Source organism: Leptonychotes weddellii, chromosome 13, assembly GCF_054177405.1.
Source record: "Leptonychotes weddellii isolate Sample4059 chromosome 13, ASM5417740v2, whole genome shotgun sequence".
Classification (NCBI taxonomy): Eukaryota; Metazoa; Chordata; class Mammalia; order Carnivora; family Phocidae; genus Leptonychotes; species Leptonychotes weddellii.
In genome coordinates this window covers 78,108,545-78,129,454 of record NC_138381.1, presented here as the reverse complement: position 1 = coordinate 78,129,454, position 20,910 = coordinate 78,108,545, and the positions used below count along the sequence as shown (strand labels likewise).

Below are 20,910 nucleotides of genomic sequence, written 5' to 3'. Positions count from 1 at the left end.
CTAGCCATCAGCCCTCTCTGAGGTCCTCTGCCCACTCCAGCCAGCAGCCCTCTCTGAGGTCCTCTGCCCACTCCAGCCAGCAGCCCTCTCTGAGGTCCTCTGCCCACTCCAGCCAGCAGCCCTCTCTGAGGTCCTCTGCCCACTCTAGCCAGCAGCCCTCTCTGAGGTCCTCAAACACACCAAGCCTCGCCCCGCCTGCAGTCATGCACTGCTCCCTCTGCTGAAATGCTCTTCCTCCACAGCCGTCTACAGCTGGCTCGTCCTCCTGGGTTAGGTCTCAGGGCAGACCCCGGACCCTTGGAAGGATGTCTTCCTGATCGCTCTGACACTGCCCACCCCCTTCCCAGCCTCTCCGTTCTGCTTCCAGCATGAGTTCTCGGCACCTGAGATAACGGAACGGACTGTCCTGGCGTGTGAGCAGCACGCGAGCTGGGGGCTCTGTGCCCCTGCATCAGCATCTACTAGGACACACAGGAGGCACACGGGCATCGGTGGAAGGAAAGAAGTACACGTGCCCAGGTCTCGTAAAGTCTCAGGCCACTACAGCTAAAGACAAATCTGATCATCTCTTGTTTTTTTCCATGTGGAGCCTGTGTACCCAGTTGCCTAGAAACTCACCAAATGTGTTCACTTTTTTTATTCCAATCTTGTTGAAAGATAATGTGTTTTTATCTGCATGTGCAGAGCTGGGCTTTTTAGTTTTAAGAACTGTAGTTGGATAGCAGACTCCAGGCCTGCTCTCGACACCACCCTTGGAAATAAATCTCTAAGCTCAAAGCTCAGTAACTAGACAGAAAACCGAAGAGAAGTGAGGGGGAGTGAAAGGACACAGTGGAAGGGAAAAGAAAGAAAACTTATGCTTTCATAAAGAAAAGAAACAGGCACCAAGTTAGCATTTCCCAGGCATGGAGGGGACAGCAAAAAGACTATTTTCAAGTTTTAGATTTTAAAGATGATGCAGAAAACATCATTATTACCCTGGGTTATGACACTTCTCTTTTTTGACTGCCCTTTTTAAGATGGGATTTTTGAAGGTTTTGACCATCTGTGCTGTTCTTCTAGAAATGGAATTATCAGACCCAAATCGTTTCCAACTCCAAAATTTCCATCAACTCCACTTTCCCCCTCCCCATGTACAAAAAATAATGAATCCACCACATACTAAATAAATGTCTGTTGTATAGTAATTGACTAGATGGAGGGAAAGAAAGAAGGAATGAAAGAAGGAAGTAAGGAAGGGACAGATGGATAGATGAACAAATAGATGAATGGATGGATGGGTGGGTGGATGGGTGGGTGGATGGGTGGGTGGATGGATGGATGGATGAGTAGACAGACATAAGAATGGATGGAAGGATGGATGGAAAGATGGATAGCTAGATGAATGAATAGATGGATAGAAGGACAGATGGATGGGTGGACAAACAGATAGACAAATGGATACATGGATAGATGAAGGAACAGATGGATGGAAGAACAGATGGATATATGGACAGACGGATGGGCAGATGAGTAGACAGACAGATGAATGGATGGAATGATGGATGGAAAGATGGATAGTTGGATAAACGAATGGATGGATGGAAGGATAGATGGATGGATGGACAGATGGATAGATGAATGGACAGATGGATGGAAAGACAGATGGATGAGTACATCACCACTGCCCCTGTTCTTTTGCAAGCCTTCCTGCCTGGACCATTGCATCAGCCCCTGCCCTGGCTTCCAGTCCTGGGGTCTCTCCCTAGTCCTATCAGACATTACCCCAAAGCTGCATATTTACCTTCATGAAGTAGAGATTGCTTCACTACCCAAAAGGTGCCAACAGTATCCATCGCTACCCAGGATCACATAACTGTGGTAGCAAAGTTCTAAATCATAAGCCTGGGGTTGCCTCCCAGGGTAATAGTGCCTCCTCAGAAGGTGCAGTGAGACTGGATGAGATATTCCAAGGGCAGGAGTCACAGCTGACAGCCCACCCAACAGTCTCCCCTCCTCTCCGCCCTGTCACAGCTGAGTCCCCAAATGCGAGATCTCATCTCCCCACCTCTGCACCATGGCTATCTCTTGTTTTTTTCATCAAATCAAAACTCTTTTCTTTCCACAGGAGAACCCACCACCCACCCTGAGATTGAACTTCTGCTTGGCCTTCACCCAAAATCTGACAGATGTGCCTGCATGTGGCCAGAGAAAATGGCAGCCATGATGAAAAGAATGATGGCTAAATCTGACTGAGTGCTGACAATGTGCCAGCTTCCTCAAGTACGAAGGAGCAGAAAGGACTTGGAGTGACACCTTCCCTGCAGTGTCCCACTGAGTCCTCACAAAACTTTGTAAGACAGGAAACCTCATTTCTACAGTTTACAGACAAGGAAACTGAGTTTCAGAGAAGTAAAGTGATGTGCCCATGATAACAAAGCTAGTAAACATTAAAGTTCAAATTTCAGTCTAAACAGGTTGACCCAATAGGCTGTACTCTTGACCAAAATGTTTCTTTGCCAACTGCCTCAAAGGTGAAAATGACTGGAATTTTCCCAGTATGTACCTCACCTCAGGAAATCAACAGGATAACAAAACTAATACGGTAGAGAAGGTCGTTAATTCTACACAACGGTTGAATCTGCTTGAATCTACCTGGGGTGCTTTCCACTACATACACGACTTTTATACTTGCCTGGATAGTGTAAGCATGTTCATATTTGTAGTATCTCACTTAGTCCATATGACACCACTGCGCAGGAGACAGGACCAGTGTTCTTACTTGGAAACTCACACATGAGAAACTAAAGCAAAGAGAAGTTAGGTGACCCCTCTGAGGCTACATGGAGAATGAGAAGCCAGGTGGGCTCTGCCCTCAGGTCTCCTCTTCCCAGCTCCCAGAGCTGGAGGAGAAGGATGTGGAACTATCACAGGAGCTTCCTTAGCCCCAGCCCCGTGGGGGCCCCTAACTTCCAGGATGAAAGGCTGTCTGTGTAAACGAAGAGGCTGGTGATCACCGTGCCTGTGGGGGCTCTGCTGTGGGATCTTCTGGAAGAGCAGAGTGCAGAGTTCTTCCCAGGAGGGCAATGTCTTCGGGAGCCTGGAGACATCAGAGGTGGTAGGTTGGCTGGGGATGACACTGAGGTCCAGAAAGCTCCTCAGGCAATAGCCTGGGGAGGCAACAAAAGAACAGATCATGGGAAGAGGGATGGAGAGTTCTGGGTAAACAGCCTGAGGAAGAGCAGAAAGGGGAGATTGGGGTCCTGCACAAGGCAGGTGGGGGGGAAATAATGGCTCCTCTAGGATGTCCACATCATAATCCCCAGAATCTATGGATATGTTACTTTTGCATGGCAAGAGGGAAAGTGAAGACTCTTGAGATGGGGAGATTTTTCTAGCTAATATCCAAGTGGCCCCCATGCCATAGCAAGGGTCTTTATAAGGGACAGAGGGAGGCAGGAGGGTCAGAGAGGAGACGTAATGACAGAAGCAGAGGTCTGAGTGACACGGAGCCAGGGGCCAAGGGATGCAGGCGGCCTCCAGGAGCTGGAAAAGGGAACAAACAGATTCTCCTTCCCATCCTCCGGAAGGATGCAGTTCTTCATTTTAGTCCAGTGAGACCCATTTCAGGCTCTGGCCTCCAGATTGTAAGATGATGACTTTCTGCTGCTTTAAGCCACTAAGTTTGTAGTGATTTGTTACTGTGGCAAAAGGAGATTAACACAGCAAATGAGAGCTCCAGCCAGTGGACTTGGGTTTTGATGGTAAATATAACCATCCATTCATTTGTTGAGCAAACACTGTACACTCAGCACCATGCAAGGTGCTGAGAAAGTCCCCAGTGGTCAGAGCAAACATGGTCCCTCCCATCCAGGGCTTGCGATCCAGTTTCTGCTTATCAATCTATTGCTGCCCAGCTCCAAATTCACCCTTCATTACCTGCTCTATGAAAATGGATCTGAGGGCGCCTGGGTGGCTCAGTTGGTTAAGCGACTGCCTTCGGCTCAGGTCATGATCCCAGAGTCCCTGGATCGAGTCCCGCATCGGGCTCCCTGCTTGGCAGGGAGTCTGCTTCTCCCTCTGACCCTCCCCCCCTCTCATGTGCTCTCTCTCTCTCTCAAATAAATAAATAAAATCTTTAAAAAAAAAAGAAAATGGATCTGAGCCCTTAATATATTTTTCCTTTGCCAAAAGGCAAGGTGTTGAGCTTTGTCAGTAGGGATGTCGGAGAGACGTTTCTGAGGGAAAGGGCTTGCCTTGGGACTCTGGTGCGCTCTGTCTGCAGGCTGCCGCCGTGCACGAGCCATGACTTCCACAGCACCAGTAGCCCCCCTCAGGTCTAGCTCCCGCAGCACCCAGCACCCGGCAGCTCTACCCAGCTGCCACCTTGAGTGGTTTGGTGCTTCCGATGCCTCTGATGAGACACCTCTCTGTAAAGAGCAGTCTTCAGAATTCTAGTAAGTTCTGCCAGCATGCTACGTCGGCAACTTCTCCACGTTCAATGAGCTGGGACCACACCCTCTCCAACAAGGGCTGGATCTGGGGGTGGGGGGGATGCTGTTCCTTGAGCACTCTAGCTCAGCCCTGGGGCAGTGGATGCTCCTGATGGCTGCCATTCGGACATTCTTCAGAGTTCTCTTGACTTCTTACTAAGCAATCCCTCGTTATTCCAGTCTCTGTTATAATTAATAACCCTTTATATTAAACTTTCTCTGTTTCAATGCTTTCTCATGACTGGAGCCAGACTGAGACAGACATGCACAATCACATAAATAAGCATGAATTGCAAACAGTGGTATGATCTACAAGAGGCAAGTGAGCAAGAATATGAGGAGGACAGAACTAATTTGGCCTGAGTGGCCAGGAGAGTTCTCTTGCGTTGACTTTTAAGGTGAAAAGAGACCAGAAACCAGACAAGTGGACCATTCTGGGCAGGCCCGGGACTCAGTGTGGCTGTGCTCCGAATGCACAGAGTTCTGAAGAACAAGCCACACTTTGGGACATCAGAGTCGTGTTGGGCAATAAAACCAGCAAGACAGTGGCATCAACCAGAGCCCGTGTGGCTTCAGATGCACTCCCTGCTGGGTTCTGGCTGCTCAGGTGACCCAGCCCTGGTTCCCAGGAACACCTCCTCCTGCCCCAGCCCCAAGTCCAGTGGACTCTTGTTCTAGCCAGAACAAGAGTTTTATTGCACAACGGGAAGCCCCACTTCCCGACTCTTCTGTTGTGTCTGGCTTCTCATCCATTCTAACTCCTGCGTAGCTGCATGCTTGGGCTTACATCACTCTGCTCTCACTACTAAAGTGGTTTCTGCTTCTGGGTACAAACATACAACAACAAGCCCATCTGTGGATGTTCTGTGCACAAGTCATGGAGCACCCTTACATCATGCGGAGTCGTCCAGAGTCAGTTGCCACTGAGAAGGAAGAAAGGAGGTGAAGAAGGAGAGGAGGAGACGAAGGAGGGAGGGATTGGGGAGGGAGAAGGGGGAGGGAAGGAGGAAGGGGAGGAGAAGGGGAAAGGAGGAGCAGGAAGGGGGAGGGAAAAGGAAGAAGCACCTAGCAGGTACTCCCTGCTAGGCACGGCAGGCAGAACTCTCCCCTTGGCAGCTGTGGGTCCGGGGAGCGCAGCTGAAACAACTGATCCCACAGCAAACTTCACGGAATAGCTCTGGTCCCCGGGGGTTACTTCAGAGCCACTCTTCACAATGATCCAAGAGATAGATGGTGACACACACCACTCAACCATCCAACCCCGGTGCTCTCCTGCCAAGAGGAATTAAAGCCCAATGCGGGAAACCATCCCTAGGTAAAGATCAGGCAGATGGGGAGCACTGGGCGGCGTCAATAGTCAGAGACATGCCGCGTGCACCCCGTAGACCCAGCCTCCCTGGAGCAGCAAGGCACGGCCCCCGAGGGGAGGGAATGGCGGTGGCTGAGGGAGGGCAGCAGAGAAGCCTCCGGATGTGGCGAGCACGCCAGCTCCCACGGGACTCCACACCCCACGCTGTGCCCTGGCGCCTGTCAGTAAGACACAGGAGCACGGATGCCCCACCGGGAAGCACCGGCCCCCGCAGAGACCATCCAAGCCAACCCCCGATCTAGGACCACATTCCAAATGCCTGCTTTCCCTGCTCTGCCAGGCTCTTCCTTCCTAACCCTCCCCCCGACTCTGTGCTGTCCCCACTAAGAGCCCTGACCCTGGGAGGGACAGCCCACTCAGCCTGGGGCCGTGAGAGAGGATGTCACCATGACCAGGGCATTTGTGTGTCCGTAGGACAGGTCTCATCAGGAAAGGGGATCCCAAGAGACAAGGCAACCAGCACGCCCCTGAAGCCCAGTGACAGCGGAATGACTGTCCCCACTGCCAGGCGCTCTCCTCAGAAGGGGACTTAGGGCGGGCGAGACGCTAAAACTGAAGCAGGGCCAAGGCCACACAGTTGCGGACGCGGAGTACGCCATGACAGAGTTAAAGCAGCATAGCCAATCCGTGACCACGGCCACGGCTGTGTGTGATCCAGCGGGCTGGAGTTAGTCCTCGGGGTGCTGCGCTTGGCACCCCTGTCCCGGTTCCGCCTCCTTTCCTGCTCCTCCCAGAACCGGCACCTGCCCATCCGAGGAGGGCCTGACCTTCTCCCTTGGAATTCCGGCCTCAGAAGCGACAGGGGGCGACAGAATCCCCAGTGAATCGGGTGCTGGGCACTAAGCTCAGAGCAACAGTGTAAGGACTCAGAGTAAAGACGCAAGCCAATCTCAGCCAGATCGAGGTTGATCTGGAGGATCAGAACAGTCTCTTTCTGCCTTAAAATCCACATCTATCCATCTCTGCCCTTTGACAGGGCCATTTCCTGCTGATTGTCGCTGCACCAAAACCAAAATGCAGATCGCTGCTGATGTGGGTAAACTCCGTCAGGCTAACTTTCAAGAATTAGATGAGCCCAGTAGCCCGGGTTAAAGCAAGGGGTTCACTCATTCGCTGACATTCATTCACAGCATATAGTAACTGTCCCAGGCACTGTTCTAGGTGGTGGGATCACAGATGTGGACACAACTGACCAGAATCCTACCCTCACGGATCTCACCTTGTAGGGAGGAGATGGATGGTGAGCCCTGCACCTCCAACACCAACAACATCTACGAAAGATGAAAGAGGGTAGTGGCATGCACAGAGAGGGGGGCAGGCAGAGAGCCAGTTCTGGCCAACGTGGCCAGGGGAGGGTGCATCTCTTAACAGTCAAGGTGAAGGGAGGAGCCAGGCATGCGGACACATGGGGAAAGTGTGTTTTGGGCACAGACATGTGAATTGCAGACTTCATTGTTAGGTGTGGGGTTTCGTTTGCAAGGATCTTAACTCTGGTATCCAACTTGAGTATGGATGATAGAAACATCCACACACTTCCCTAGAATATCTGGGTGCTGACCCCTACACTTTGCTCCCAGACAGGAAGGCCGAAGTAATGCAGAATATTTCCTGTTCCACTGAACATTTCCAGTGTGGGAAAGGTATTAGGAATGTGGTGCTCCCAGGGATTGATAATCCCTATGGATCACCAGCACTGTCCTTTTTACATTCTGGAACCTCAAGCATAACGCTGTTCTCAGATGTGGCCCCTGAGCCTGGTCGTGAATGGAGCTTCAACCAAGCTCAGAGGAAAAATCTGGTCACCTCCAGGCCAGGAACAGAAACGGAAGTGGTTCATGGACTCTGGGATCTTATGCAGGCTCAGCTGGTCAGTTCCCAACAAGGCTGCTTCAGTCCATCGCATTTTTCAGCTTGCCCATCCCCACGCTACCTGGGAACTGCCCGGTGAAGCGTGCAGAGCGTTGTCCCCACACACACCCCTGGTGCATTCCACCCAGCACAGCACTTGGTCCTGATGTGGGCCCAGATTCAGACCATAAAGAACAGGAGCCCCCAGGAAATGTTCACCAATATCCACAAAGGAGAAGAGATTTGCTGTAGACCCCAAATAGTTTCCAAAAAGGCATTATAGAAAGCAGGTAAATAAAAAGTAATCTGAGTGTATTTCCCTTGCTTAAACATTCTCAAGTGCATAAAAAATAACAGATTATAAAACACATCATGTTTCTTTGAACATTAAAAGCACTCCAGAAAACCTCTTGGTGACCCTCTTCTGAAGCTCAAATTTCTCACCATCGCAAGAGGGACGATGCCCACAAAGGATGTCTGGCTGACGAAGATCTCAGAGACGGCCAGCTCGCTCATGGAGTCCTCCACTGGATACTCCACCTGCCAGGTGATAGGCTGGGCCCCGGCCAGGCCACTGCTGTTGTCGATCCCAAAGTCCACTTGCAAGATCTCATAGAAGGAGCCATTTGCCCTGGAAAACAAACACATGTTGAAGTGTAATTTAAAACCTGAGACTCAGTAGTCTGAGATAAATTGCCACATTCCTCCTCGCCAATGGAAAGAGTGATTGCCAACTTCAACAGAGTACATGGCAGTGTCGACAGAGCCTAATTCGTGGGCTGTCCGTCAGTGACCCACAACTCCAAATGGGTGGGCAGTCCATCTGCAGGGCTCAGTGGGAAGCAGACCGTTCTTCCTTGAATGAGCAGGTCAGACAGCTCTCCCCACTCCCATGTGTGCACACAGCAAGTGGCCCTGAGCCTCTTGTCTGGTGCTACCATCACTCCATTCCTGAGGCACATCCTGGACTCTGGCTACCTCCACATTTACTTAGCTGTGTGTCTATGGACCAGTGGTTCAAACTCTGAGTTTTAGGATTTGGGGAGAACAGTGGTGACCTCACAGGCTGGCAGGAGCATCATGAGACCAAGCATGGGAAAGACTCCGTAACTCGCTGGTTCACTACAAAACTGTGAGTGACACATAAAATGCTACAGTGATTCCTCATTTCATGACCCTGAAATGGGATGAGATGTAAGAATCCACCAGCCTTAATTCATGGAGTGGCACCACTGCCTATGTGTTTGGAAGAGGGGAAGAAGGCGGATGGGACACATAAACGTGAAAAAGACTAGCGTCATTCTCAGTATTTTTGTACACAGGGAGTATCTTGTCATTGACAGGGATGTTGTAAATTGTAGGCCGACTATTGTACCAACAGCAGAAGATGCTGAACAGAGAGTTAAAACAGAAGCCATGCAGCACAGGGTTTGTGAAGGACTCTGTTCTGTAGCCTTTTCCATCACCCTGATGCTAGCTTTATCCCCAGCCAAGGAATTTGACAGCAGAGTGACCAATTCATGGTTCCCCAAGGCCTGAGTCACACCAACCAACCTATTCCTTTCCTGCCGGTGGGCCTGCCTGGACCAAAATGGGCTTGGAAGCCTCTGGCCTGTCTTTCAGGGTGTGGGCAGGTTGTGCAGAAAGAGTTTTGAAAATGAACCTGGGCTTGCTGCTTGCCCCCCAGAAATCTCCTACCATGGACAGCTCCCTTCCCACCTGCTGACTTAAGAAGAGGGTGAAAACCACACCTGGATGGTTAGAAGCAACCAACAGGTACCAGAGGCAAGCTTCAGACGTAGTAACAGTATCGACAGAAATGACCTGCTCGATACAGAATCCCACCCAAATCAGAACCACACTAGACTCCATATAGAATTGGTCGTGTCCAACCCTTTTCCATGTGGCCAAGGTGTTAAGAAACTCTCTGATGTTGCTCTGTCCGATAATGTGCCCACTAGCCAGAAATAGCTATTCAAATTGAAACATAAATGTATTAAAATGACACAGCCGGGTGTCCCAGCTGAGCTTAAGCTGGGTGTGGGACATGGGAGCTCTGAGTCCTCAAGTATCTACTCGTCACGGGGTTCTGCACGGGGAAGACAGTGTGTACGGCATAAAAATCCCTTGCTTCATGAGAAGGACGACAGTGGGCACAGAGGAGAACCCCCACCAGGGGACTCCAGTATACCTGGGCATCTTTAGTGAGAAGGCAGAGCAAGGGGAGGCTAATGGCTGATTCTGAGTTGCCAAAGGGATTTCAGGGTCTTAGGGACTGAGGCCTTTGCTTCAGCCACCCTCATTCCTCTCCCAGCCTGAAGTCTCCTCTCTGGTCCACAGCAAGTCCTCACTTCTCCATCTGTTGAGTCAGGAGACACTGAGTCCTATTGGACCAGATCTTCAATTCCTCTTTGGGCTGCACCGTGCTTGGAACCATGACTTGGGAGCTGCTTCTAATACCTCTTGGGTTCTCAGCATTCAGCAGACCTCAGCAAGGCAAATGCCAAGAAAGTGAGACGCCCCCAGCAGGAAAAGAAAAGGAGCATAACTGTCTGTGTTCTCAGCAATTTAATCCTGCTAAATCTGCACTCTGGTCTTGGCGTACAGAAGCAGCCAGTCTTTGGGCAAAGGGGGCAGGGTCTGTGTGAGAGGGCCAGCCCCCTTCTCCCTTCCTGAGCCCTTCCTGCTCCTCTCTGACTGTCCAGCCCATGAGCTGGACCAGCGACAGGAATCTGCCCAAGTCCAACTACAAACAGAATAATGATCAACTGTGAGTCACTTTTATGCACAAGTGTTTATTCTAAGTCATTTCCCTCAAACCGGAGGAAGGGGGTCTTTTATTTCAGGCAGCTGATATGCTTGCAAATAAGTCCATTTCTATGGAAATGGGCTTCTAATTATTAATTTTACCTGTTCCTGATCTATCCTTGATAAGCCTTTCAAATTTAGGAAAGTGCTTCATGATCCTCTCAATTTAATAATTACCAACTGCCTTTGAGGAATCTGGATCAGTAGTCCACCCGTGAGATATTCATTAGATATTTTTCCCTGGGGTGGAGAAATGTGTGTGTGCATGTGAGCATGTATGTCTGTGTGTGTGCGTGTGCATGTGTGTGCATGTATGTGGGTGCACACATGTGTGTGCTGTGTGTGATGTGTGTGTGTGTGCGCATGTGTGTGTGCGTGCATGTGTGGGTGTGTGCATGTATGTGGGTGTGCACATGCATGTGATGTATGTGTGTGTATGTGTGCGTGTATGTGTGCATGTGTGTGCGTGTGCATGTGTGTGCATGTATGTGGGTGCACACGTGTGTGTGCTGTGTGTTATGTGTGTGTGCATGTGCATGTGTGTGCATGTATGTGGGTGCACACGTGTGTGCTGTGTGTGATGTATGTGTGTGCGTGTGTGCATGTGTGTGTGCGTGTGCATGTATGTGGGTGTGCACATGCATGTGATGTATTGTGTGTATGTGTGCATATGTGTGCCTGTGCATGTGTGTGTGCGTGTGCATGTATGTGGGTGCACACATGTGTGTGCTGTGTGATGTATGTGTGTGTGTGCATGTGTGGGTGCGCACATGCATGTGATGTATCTGTGTGTATGTGTGCGTGTATGTGTGCGTGTATGTGTGCGTGTGCATGTGTGTGCATGTATGTGGGTGCGCACGTGTGTGATTGTGTGTGCATGTGCATGTATGTGTGCATGCGTGTGTGTGCGTGTGCATGTGTTCGGAGGGGTCAGGCAGGAAACGCTGCTTGGCTGCTTCTCCCCCCGAGGCTGAGCACACAGCACCCTCCCAGAAGGACTTGGTTCCCAAAGCCCTGTTTCCCATGGAAGCTTCCCCTTTAGTAAACCTGGGAGCCTCTTCCCTGGGGCCCTGGGACCCCTGGGGTGGAGCTGAGGCAGCTTTTGAATGCACAGTGTGGTTGCAGCTCAGACAGGCTAACAGGAAGGAAAAGGAGAGATGGGGGCAGAGGAGGGGTATGGGGCACCCAACCCAGCAGCCTGTCCCCAAGAGCCACATCCAGCCATTTATCAGCATATAACCCATGATGACAATAATAGCTGTTTGGGGGAGGGAGGGAGGAGACAGGGAGAGGGGAGGAGGAAGGGAGAAATAAGAGAAGGGGGGAGAGAGGGGGTTCAAAACTTTGAACTCTTCTCCAGCAAGTTGTGCCATTTACATCGACTATTACCCCCCAACCCCCACAAACTTCTAGATGGTTCTGTGCTACCAGGCTGAGATGCTGAAGCTTCCCCACATGAGCTTTTCTAGAAATGGAGCGAGAGAGGCTGACCTCTGTCAGGATCTCTGTCTTAAGAGCCCTTCTCTGGCATTATGTTTTTAAACGACCAAAAGGCAAGGTACATACAGATCCATGATCACATTGAGCAAATGCCCCCGAAGAGGCACGATGACATGGATTCCACCATTATGGTGCCCTATAGAGTATTCTCGCCATCCAAAAAATCCTCTCTGCTCTGCCTATCCATCCCTCCTCTGCCCAATCCCTGGCAACCAATCTTTTACTGTCTCCAAAGTTTTGCCTTTTCCAGAATATCCTATCACTGGAATCCTATGGTGTGGTGTGCAGCCTCTTCAGACTGGCCTCTTTCACTTAGTAATATGTATTTGAGGTTCTTCCAGGTCTTTTTTGGCTTGACAGCTTATTCCTTTTTAGTGCCGAATAACATTCCATTGTCTGATGGACCACAGTTTATTTAATCCCTCACCTGCTGAAGGACATCTTGGTGGACATAAGCTTTCAACTCCTTTGAGCAAAATACCAAGGAACACGACTGCTGGATGGTATGAACCTAATTCTTCAAAGGCCAAGCCTATTATAACACTACAGTCACTGTGGTCCCTAGTACATTCATTTATGGAGTGACATTTATTAAGCACATATTATGTGTGAGGCACTAAGAATTCACTGGTAGACAAAATAGATAAGATCCCTGTCTTGCTAATCAGGTAAATAAATAAGGTAAGTCCTGGTCATGAAAGATGCTATCCTAAAAATTAAATAGAATTAAATTTCTTTCTAAAAGTCTAAATAAATTTTTTCAATTAAAAATTTTTAAATACAATTTTTAAATAGTCCATTTTCATTTTAAACTAGAATATATATTACAACAGGAGACAATGAAAAGTGTTCAGGGCCTGCCCCTGTAAGGAACTGACATTTGAGCTGAGACCCAAAGGACGAATAGAAGCCAAACAGATCTTCAGCAAATTTTTGCTGAATAAATGAGTAAATCTATTTTAAGCTTTTAAAAAAATCATGGGAAAAGTTTATCCGAAACCATTCAGCATGAATACAAGGTGCTAAATGCAAAAGAACAACCATTCAGTCTTTGTTCAAATACCACCTGCTCAGTAAAGCCTCTTCTGACCACACCATCTAAAGCTCCATGCCCCGTGCTTACAGTTCTGACCCCGTTAGCCAGCTCTTTCTCTCCCTCTCTCTCTCGTACATGCACACATACACACTCCTATGAATGTGGGATCTTTGCCTGCTTTGCTCATTATTGTGTCCCCAGCACTCAGAACCCTGCCTGGGACATAGTTGTTGCTCATTGAGTATCAGTGAATATCCAGCAACAGTTGGAACAAGATCTCAGAGGAACACGTGCTTAGTGAACGCCGAGACCAGATGTTGGGAGAAGACAGATTGGCAAGTCAGGGAAGGCTTCCTGGAGGAGGCTGGACTCAGGCTGATCTTTGAACAACAGGCTAATTAGACGAGCAACTGCTACAGCCCCACTGCTTGGGGTCGCTCATCACACCCTTTCCCCTCCGGACATGCTCCCCACTCCGTGACGGCCCCCACATCAGTCCTCCCAGGGAGGAAAGAAGCAATCGCTGCTCATCAGTCCCATCAACAGGGCAGAGGCTCTGTAGTCCGTCTCTCTGCCTGTCACGCAGCTCTTTTCATCATGATCTAATGGCCAGCTCTCAGAATCTGGCATGAATAAATCATCTCCTTCTGCAATTCCAAAAAATCCAGGCACTACCTCCTCATTTCTGTTTCGTCAAAGGCAGCACTGCCTGAGCTTGCTGTGGGAAGAACGTTTCAGGTTCATGAGTCGGGCAGTGGTTGGCAGTCAAAGGTCTAAAAATATTTAACAGCCACGAGTCTCGAGCAGGGACTTATAATCTTTCGGACTCAAAACATTGTTTCCTCATTGGTTTCATTTCCTGACTTCCCATCATCAAATTTTTATATAGAACTTGGAAAAAATTTCTGAGACGATGTCAAATGGGAACAGTCCAAGAGTCGAGGTTCCTTTATTACTTTTCTGGTTGACCAGGAAAAGCTCAGTAGAAAACCCAGAGGTTACAGCGTGGTCCACTGGGCTGCACGTGGCCAGAGCCATACTTCATTAACTGCCCCCCACTACCGTGTTTTTACAAAATTTGAACTAGCTGTCAATATTTTTAAACGCAGAGAATCCACACATACACTCCCCCAAAGACATGGGATTTCTGGCTTCTTCGGGAAAATGGGGAGACCAGGCACGACCACCCCACGTGCCCATGTGGCAACACTCAGCCACAGAATGCCGTCCCCACCCATGGGGCTGAAACTCTCCAACAGACCACTTTATTCAGTTACGGTATCCCTCAGGTCCCTGTAGATATTTGTGATCTCTGAGAAAACACATTTTGTTCCTGACCTTCTAGTAAACACCTGATGAGCTGTGTTTCCCGCTCACCCACAATTCCTCCTCCTCCTGGGAACGTGTCTCCCCCGCCTGCCTGCCGTGGTATTATCCTGACACCCAGCCCTTAGCCATGGCTCTGGACTCAGTGGTGAACTCTGACCTCAACGGGGTGAGGAGCGCTTCCTAGCAATGTGAAATCCTTCTAGAAAATTCCCAACTTGGCACAGAAAAAGTTCACAGTATCCACAAACAAGTTGTACACAAATGTTCATTATAGCATTTTCCAGAACAGCTGAAAAGTGAAAACAATCCAACTGTCCAATGGAAGCTGATGGCCGGTGGGTACAGAGCTTCTTTTGGGGCTGATGAAAATGTTCTGAAATTAGGTAGTAGGGAGGATTCCACAATTTTATGAATCTACTAAAAAACCACTGGATTGTATACTTTTAAAGGATGCATTTTATAGTATGTTAATTATATCTTAATTTTCTTAAGTAAAAAAAAAAGGAAAAAATCAAGTTGTGAAAGGATCCGTATGGCCTAGTACTTTGTATAAAAATGGTAAGCACATGGGCAACCATTCTGTATATAGTTTATATTAAAAACCATAAAAACATGCATGGTGAGGATAATGTCCACCTCAGAGAAGAGAGAGAATGAAACCAGCAGGAGGCACGTTAAGACTCCAATTAGAGGGGCGCCTGGGTGGCTCAGTCGTTAAGCGTCTGCCTTCGGCTCAGGTCATGATCCCAGGGTCCTGGGATCGAGCCCCGCATCAGGCTCCCTGCTCTGCAGAGAGTCTGCTTCTCCCTCTCCCACTCCCCCTGCTTGTGTTTCCTCTCTCGCTGAGTCTGTCAAATAAATAAATAAAATCTTAAAAAAAAAAAAAAAAAGACTCCAATTAGATATGTAATATTTAGTTCTTTTAAAATGTGATGAAAATAAAGCTAGGTAGTAAGAAAAAAAGAAGCTGGGGATGGGACAATGAGGGTGTGTTATAGTGTTGTCCATATGTCTAATCCAAATCATCTAATCAAGGAACACTTTATTTAAAAATAAACATTTGTTTAAAAATAGAAAGCTACCATCCTCAACTCTCTCTCTCTCTCTCTCTCTCTCGTTTGGTTTCTTCTCCTTTTGACTCTCAAATCCACATTCCTGCTGGCAGCCAGCCAAGACACTCTCCATCTGCCTCCTAAATCAGCTCGCGAGAAGGTGGCCAACCTGTGGCCCCACTTCCCAACCCCAGGAAAAGGAAACTATATAATCTTTTTTTCTTTTTAAATATTTTAAAGTCCCTCGCAGGCTGGTATGAGTGAGCCGAGTTTTGCTTACCAGCATTTTCCCAGAGCTGGAAGCAATAAATCCCGGAACGAGGGAACACTCAGGCACCCCCACTTTCTCAGCCACCAAACCCAGGACTACTTCTGCCACCAACACTCACCCTCACTTCCAGCTTATTTGATTTTATCAGCAGCACCATGACAAGCCCGAAGACAGCTAAGACAATTGCCACAATTACTTTTTTTCTTCCCTCTGCCTCTATCTTGCTGACAACATCCCCCAAACCCTTTCAGGAAATGCCGACCCAGAAACCATCTCTCACACCGACTTCCGAGATACAACTTTTCCAAGTCAGCCCCTCTGTTCCCTCCTATCGCCAACCTTGAGGGAATTCTTGTTATAGAAAATGACTTATGGAATCCACTGCCATTAGGTCCCCCTAAAGAGGAGAGGCAAAGCCACGCTGACTGGCGTGAGAGAGAGCACCAGGGGGCTCTGGCCTGTGCACGGGGCCTGGCTTTGGGTCATGTTAGCTCTCCTCTGCGTTCCCAAGATGTTCTCAGCTGCACCGAAATACGGAGTTGGGAATCATAATGCTAATTTATCATCATTATTTTTTTTTTTTTAAGTAGGCTCCAAGCCTAGCATGGAGCCCAATGTGGGGCCGGAACCCACAACCCTGATATCATGACCTGAGCTGAAATCAAGAGTCGGATGCTTAACCGACTGAGCCACCCAGGTGCCCCCCATAATATTATTAGGCATTATTTATTCAAAATTAACATTATTAATAAACATGTTAATTTGAATAAATAATACATTCCTGGGATTCCAAATTCTGAAAATACAAAGAAGACGACAGTGAAACGTCCTCCTTCCACTGCTGCCCTCCAGACCCCCAGCCCCTCTCCCCTCTGCCAACCAGTTATTGTTTGTTTTCTTACTGGCCCCCCAGAGATGGCTGTGGGTCTGCAAGCATGAACAGGTGCAAGGCTCTGCCTCACTCTTACACACATGGTGCACACTCACCCCTCTGTTCTGCCCCTAGAGCGCTGCTCTCTGACCCAAAGGGAAGCGAGAGATCTAGCATTTCTCCTCCCTGACGATGGAAGCCCCGCCAGGAAGTGAGGCCAGAACCGGCCACCATCTGGCCACAGGGACCAGCCAGCAAGGGCAATCCGCCCACATGCCCAGAAGGGATGCGGTGGGCCGTATTCCTGGTGCTAGCACAGGGAAAACCCGGCTGAAGCAGATCACATGGTGGGACGGGTGGAGAGCCTCCTGGACTGGCCACGGTCTGCCTCCAGAGTCCATGCCCAAGATGCTAAGTGTAATGAGTCAGTTCTCTGTGCCTACACATCACTGAGAGATGACAACGTCCCCAGCTCGATGCCAGGCCCAGTCACGCTTACAGTGGGGAAGTGAAGAGCAGAATCACACTCAGAAAATCTAGTTACAAAAAAAAAAAAAAAGAAAGAAAAAAGAAAATCCAGTTACCTTTCAAAGAGTCTGCTTCTGAGTGGAAACCTTCCTCCTGCCGTGTGGCCCAGGATTATTGTGCACGTGTACCGGGAAGGGCCTCATTAGATGGGGATTCTTGCTTGCCTAATGGGCGGGCTGGCTCCTCCAAGTGAGAGCAGCTACTAATGAGGCCAGGGTCCCGGGGTCATGCCCTATACATGCTGGTTAGCTGGGTTCTTCCAGAGTGGCCATGAAGGGCATCTACAAATCGGGCACCCTGCAGGCCATCCTGGTTACCAGGGGCCAGCTGGCAGCCAAAACCAGCACCAATTTATTCCTGGTCCTGGTGTTTTCCCTGCTGAGATACGGGAGCAACATCCTGCACAAAGGATTACTCCTGGCTCTCCGTTACAGGGACCGCAACAATTAGCTGACCAGGGCTGTGTTTGTGGTGACCTAGCAAAGATCAGACCGGCGCTGGGCCAATCAGAGGAATGCTCACATTCACCAAGAGCAGTATTTAAAGGCCACAGACATCTGACTGTAAGCGCCAGGGGAATTCACTGCTCGCAGACCAAGGGGTGGGGTTTTAAGGTATAAGAATCATGAAGTTTTACCTACAGCTTGAACTTTTCTCCCAAATTCGAGACTTTCATCCAACTGCCTATTGGACAGCTCCAGTCGTGTGTCCAACAGACATCTCAGACTTGATGCCGAACTCCTGCCCCTCACCACCCCCACCCTCTCCCCTTGTGCTCTCCCCCTTCCACCCTCCCGGTCGCTCAGACCGACACCTCGTTCATCCTGAACTCCTCCTTCCTCAGTAGCCCACATCCAGTCTGTCTGGAAAGCCCGCCAGTTCTACCTGGGACACAAACATCTTTAATGCCTTCACCCTCCCGTGTCCACTCCTTCCACACGGCCCCACCACCATACTGCCCAACGCAGCAGCCAGGGCTCTTCTGTTCAAACAGAAGCCAGCTATTTTCACTCTCCCAGTCAAAATCCTCCAGGAATGCTCGTCTCGTTCCCATAAAAGCGTAGGTTCTTACAAAGATCCATAAGGCCCTACACAGCCCGGAACTCTCACCCCAGCACCTGCCACCTCCCTGACACTCTGCTGTCCCCTTGTTCACTCTGCTCGAGCCGCACCGGCCCCTGCTGCACCAGGCACGAGGCTGCAGCAGCTCCCCCTTCTCCCTGGGCCACTCCAACCCGTGATATCTGTACCCACACCCCTCACCCTCAGGACCTGCTTTAAATGTCACCTTCTGAGCGAGGTCCTCTTTGGTGGCCCTGCGGAAAGACCCATCTCCCACACTGGCAATCCCTGTCACCCTCCCCTGCTTTTTCTGCATAGCACTAAGCACCACAAACTTACTATATTTTATTTACTAGCCTTGTCTATGGGCTGTTTCGGTCTCCTAGATTGTAAACTCAGTGGGGGCAGGGATTTTTCTTTATGTTCCCTGCAATACCTCCAAGACGTAGAACAGTACCTGGCCCATAGGAGGCCCTCTATAAATATGTCACGAACGAATGAATGAATGAGCTGTGAACCTCAGAGTTCATGCTTCAACACCGTATTTCTATGGCATCCTCAGACGGTACGTGTATGAGCACACGTGTATGTACATTATGATCCTTGTGGACTCCTGTCCATCCCTGGCTAGGCCTATCCACCCATTTCCCACTCCTCTTCTCAATGTGGATGTTCATCTGTGGCGTCTTCTTTGTCTTCCATAACAGCATGGGGAAAGGCGGGACTGTCTGAGAGTCAGCTTCCCTGCACGGGGACTTCCATCAGTCTCTAAGTCATGAAATGGGAAATTCCTACAATGCTCTTCCCTGTTTCCAAGTGTCTGCTTCTTTAGGTCACTCTCTGCATCCTTTAGACAGCTCTTTCTGCATTATCTCCAGTCTGTAGCTGTCCACTGTGAGAGTATTAACACGACAGTGACTCCTAAGCCATCACTGGGCTGGGACTCATCGATGCTAATTTTTCTCATTATGGTAAGAACATTTAACATGAGATCTACCTCTAGCAAATTTCAAGTGCACAATGTAGTATTGTTAACTCCAAGCGCGGTGTTGTAGAGTAGACCTCTAGAATATATTCATCTTGCATCCAGTGCTAATGTTTCGAAGGCAGGCACTGTTATGATGGGCTCAATAATAAGTAAGGAGTCAAGAACCATTTTTCCAAGGAGTATCACAAATGATAAAGATTATCAGCTTTCTCCAAGAAAGTAAAATATTCACCCTTGATTCAGACATTCCCAAAGTTCATGGCACCTTTCAACACCACAAGAGGAAACAAAAAAATTAAAGACAAGGGAGACAGACAAACAGACATACATAATGCCCTGGGGTATTAAAAAAAAAAAAAAAACCCAAACAGAGTCTCTAACCTCATTAACCTTGAAATTGAGTAGAGTTAAGAGAAGCCCACAAATACATTGACATTCTGAACACCACTTGGGTCAAAAATCAGATTAGACTTCTTGTAACTTTCAATTTACCTGGCAGCTTTTCAATAAATGTCAGCTGGGCAGAAATTCAATGGAAGTGATTTGCAGGCTCCTGTAATCCTGAAGTGTGTAAATCTCCCTAAATGAGGAGCTCTCCTTCAGGAAACAGGAATTCTCCCATCACCAATTAATTAAAATCCAATGATCCCGTGCCATCCCTTACTTGGCCCATTGTATTAATGACAACAGCTTCAAAACCTTTCTTACAGACCAATTACTCTATAGTAATTACGTCTCAGTCTTAAGTCAACCACAATTAGGAAGGATTATGTGCATGTAACTTCTCTGACTTTTCCCTTTGCTGATTACACCCCTGAAATTCTTTACGTGGAACTAGACTACACCTGTCCTGCCATACTTTGATGAAGAGACTAATGTGGTCCAGAGGAGCAAGTATGAACCAGAATCAGGCATGAAATAACAGGGAACAGTGGTAAAAAGCTGGATTTGTTTGCCCCACAAGGCGGTTCGTCCACCCAGTTTCAGGATGCACACATAAGATGGTTCAGGACAGAGAAACACCTCCCTGTCCAGGTGCTGGGGGAGGGAACACGGGGTTCACATGTACCAGCACTTTGAACCTGCCCAGCGCTCACCCCACATCAATCTCAACCTCACAAACGGGTCCACTGTGCATGTCCTCAAGGAACGAAAATGATTCCAGATAATGATGATATCCGAAGTGAGTCAGCACCAGGTCAGACCCTTGGAGGAAAGCGACCATTAATTGGCTTAAAACAATAGAAGGAAAGGTGACATCTGTTCTGATGGCTGCACTAATGAGGGGCTCAGTGGCTGTGTGGTGGCTGTTCAGTTAGCTGACCTGTGGCACCATGAGAACGGCCCCCAGCACACCCAGCACCACTGGGGAGGGAGGGCGCGAGCATCCTGAGAGACCGAGCACAGGTGGGGACTCGGGCCTGACATCCAAGCAAAGAGAAATCCTTACTGCAGCTCCGAACCTTCAAGGTCAGTGCCTGCAAAGCCAGTTTCTTTGAAAACTCCATTCCGTCTTAAGGGAACAATTTGTCTGCTTCCTCTGATGCAGCCTGGCTGATTCACCCCCGTGAGAGATGCTAGGAGTCTGGGACCACACTTTCTGAATACAGAAGGAGAGCACATTATTGGAAATATGTGAGCTTCTAATGGGAACCAAACATTTAAAGTTGGGACTATCCAAACTCTCACTCTTTGCAATGATATGATACTTTATGTGGAAAACCCAAAAGACTCCACCCCAAAACTGCCAGAACTCATACAGGAATTCAGTAAAGT

General features: G+C 48.9%; 1 protein-coding gene across 3 annotated transcripts in view; it reads right to left on the bottom strand.

Moving 5' to 3' along the window:
- Positions 1-8,003: 8,003 nt before the first annotated feature.
- TMEM132B (transmembrane protein 132B) overlaps positions 8,004-20,910 on the bottom strand; it is a 270,431-nt gene continuing 257,524 nt past the window's right edge. For all 3 annotated transcript variants that reach the window (XM_081802414.1, XM_081802415.1, XM_081802416.1), the window contains exon 4: positions 8,004-8,320. In XM_081802414.1, coding sequence (XP_081658540.1) covers positions 8,077-8,320 — 244 coding nt within the window. In that variant the 3' untranslated portion in view covers positions 8,004-8,076. The remainder of the gene's footprint in view (positions 8,321-20,910) is intronic.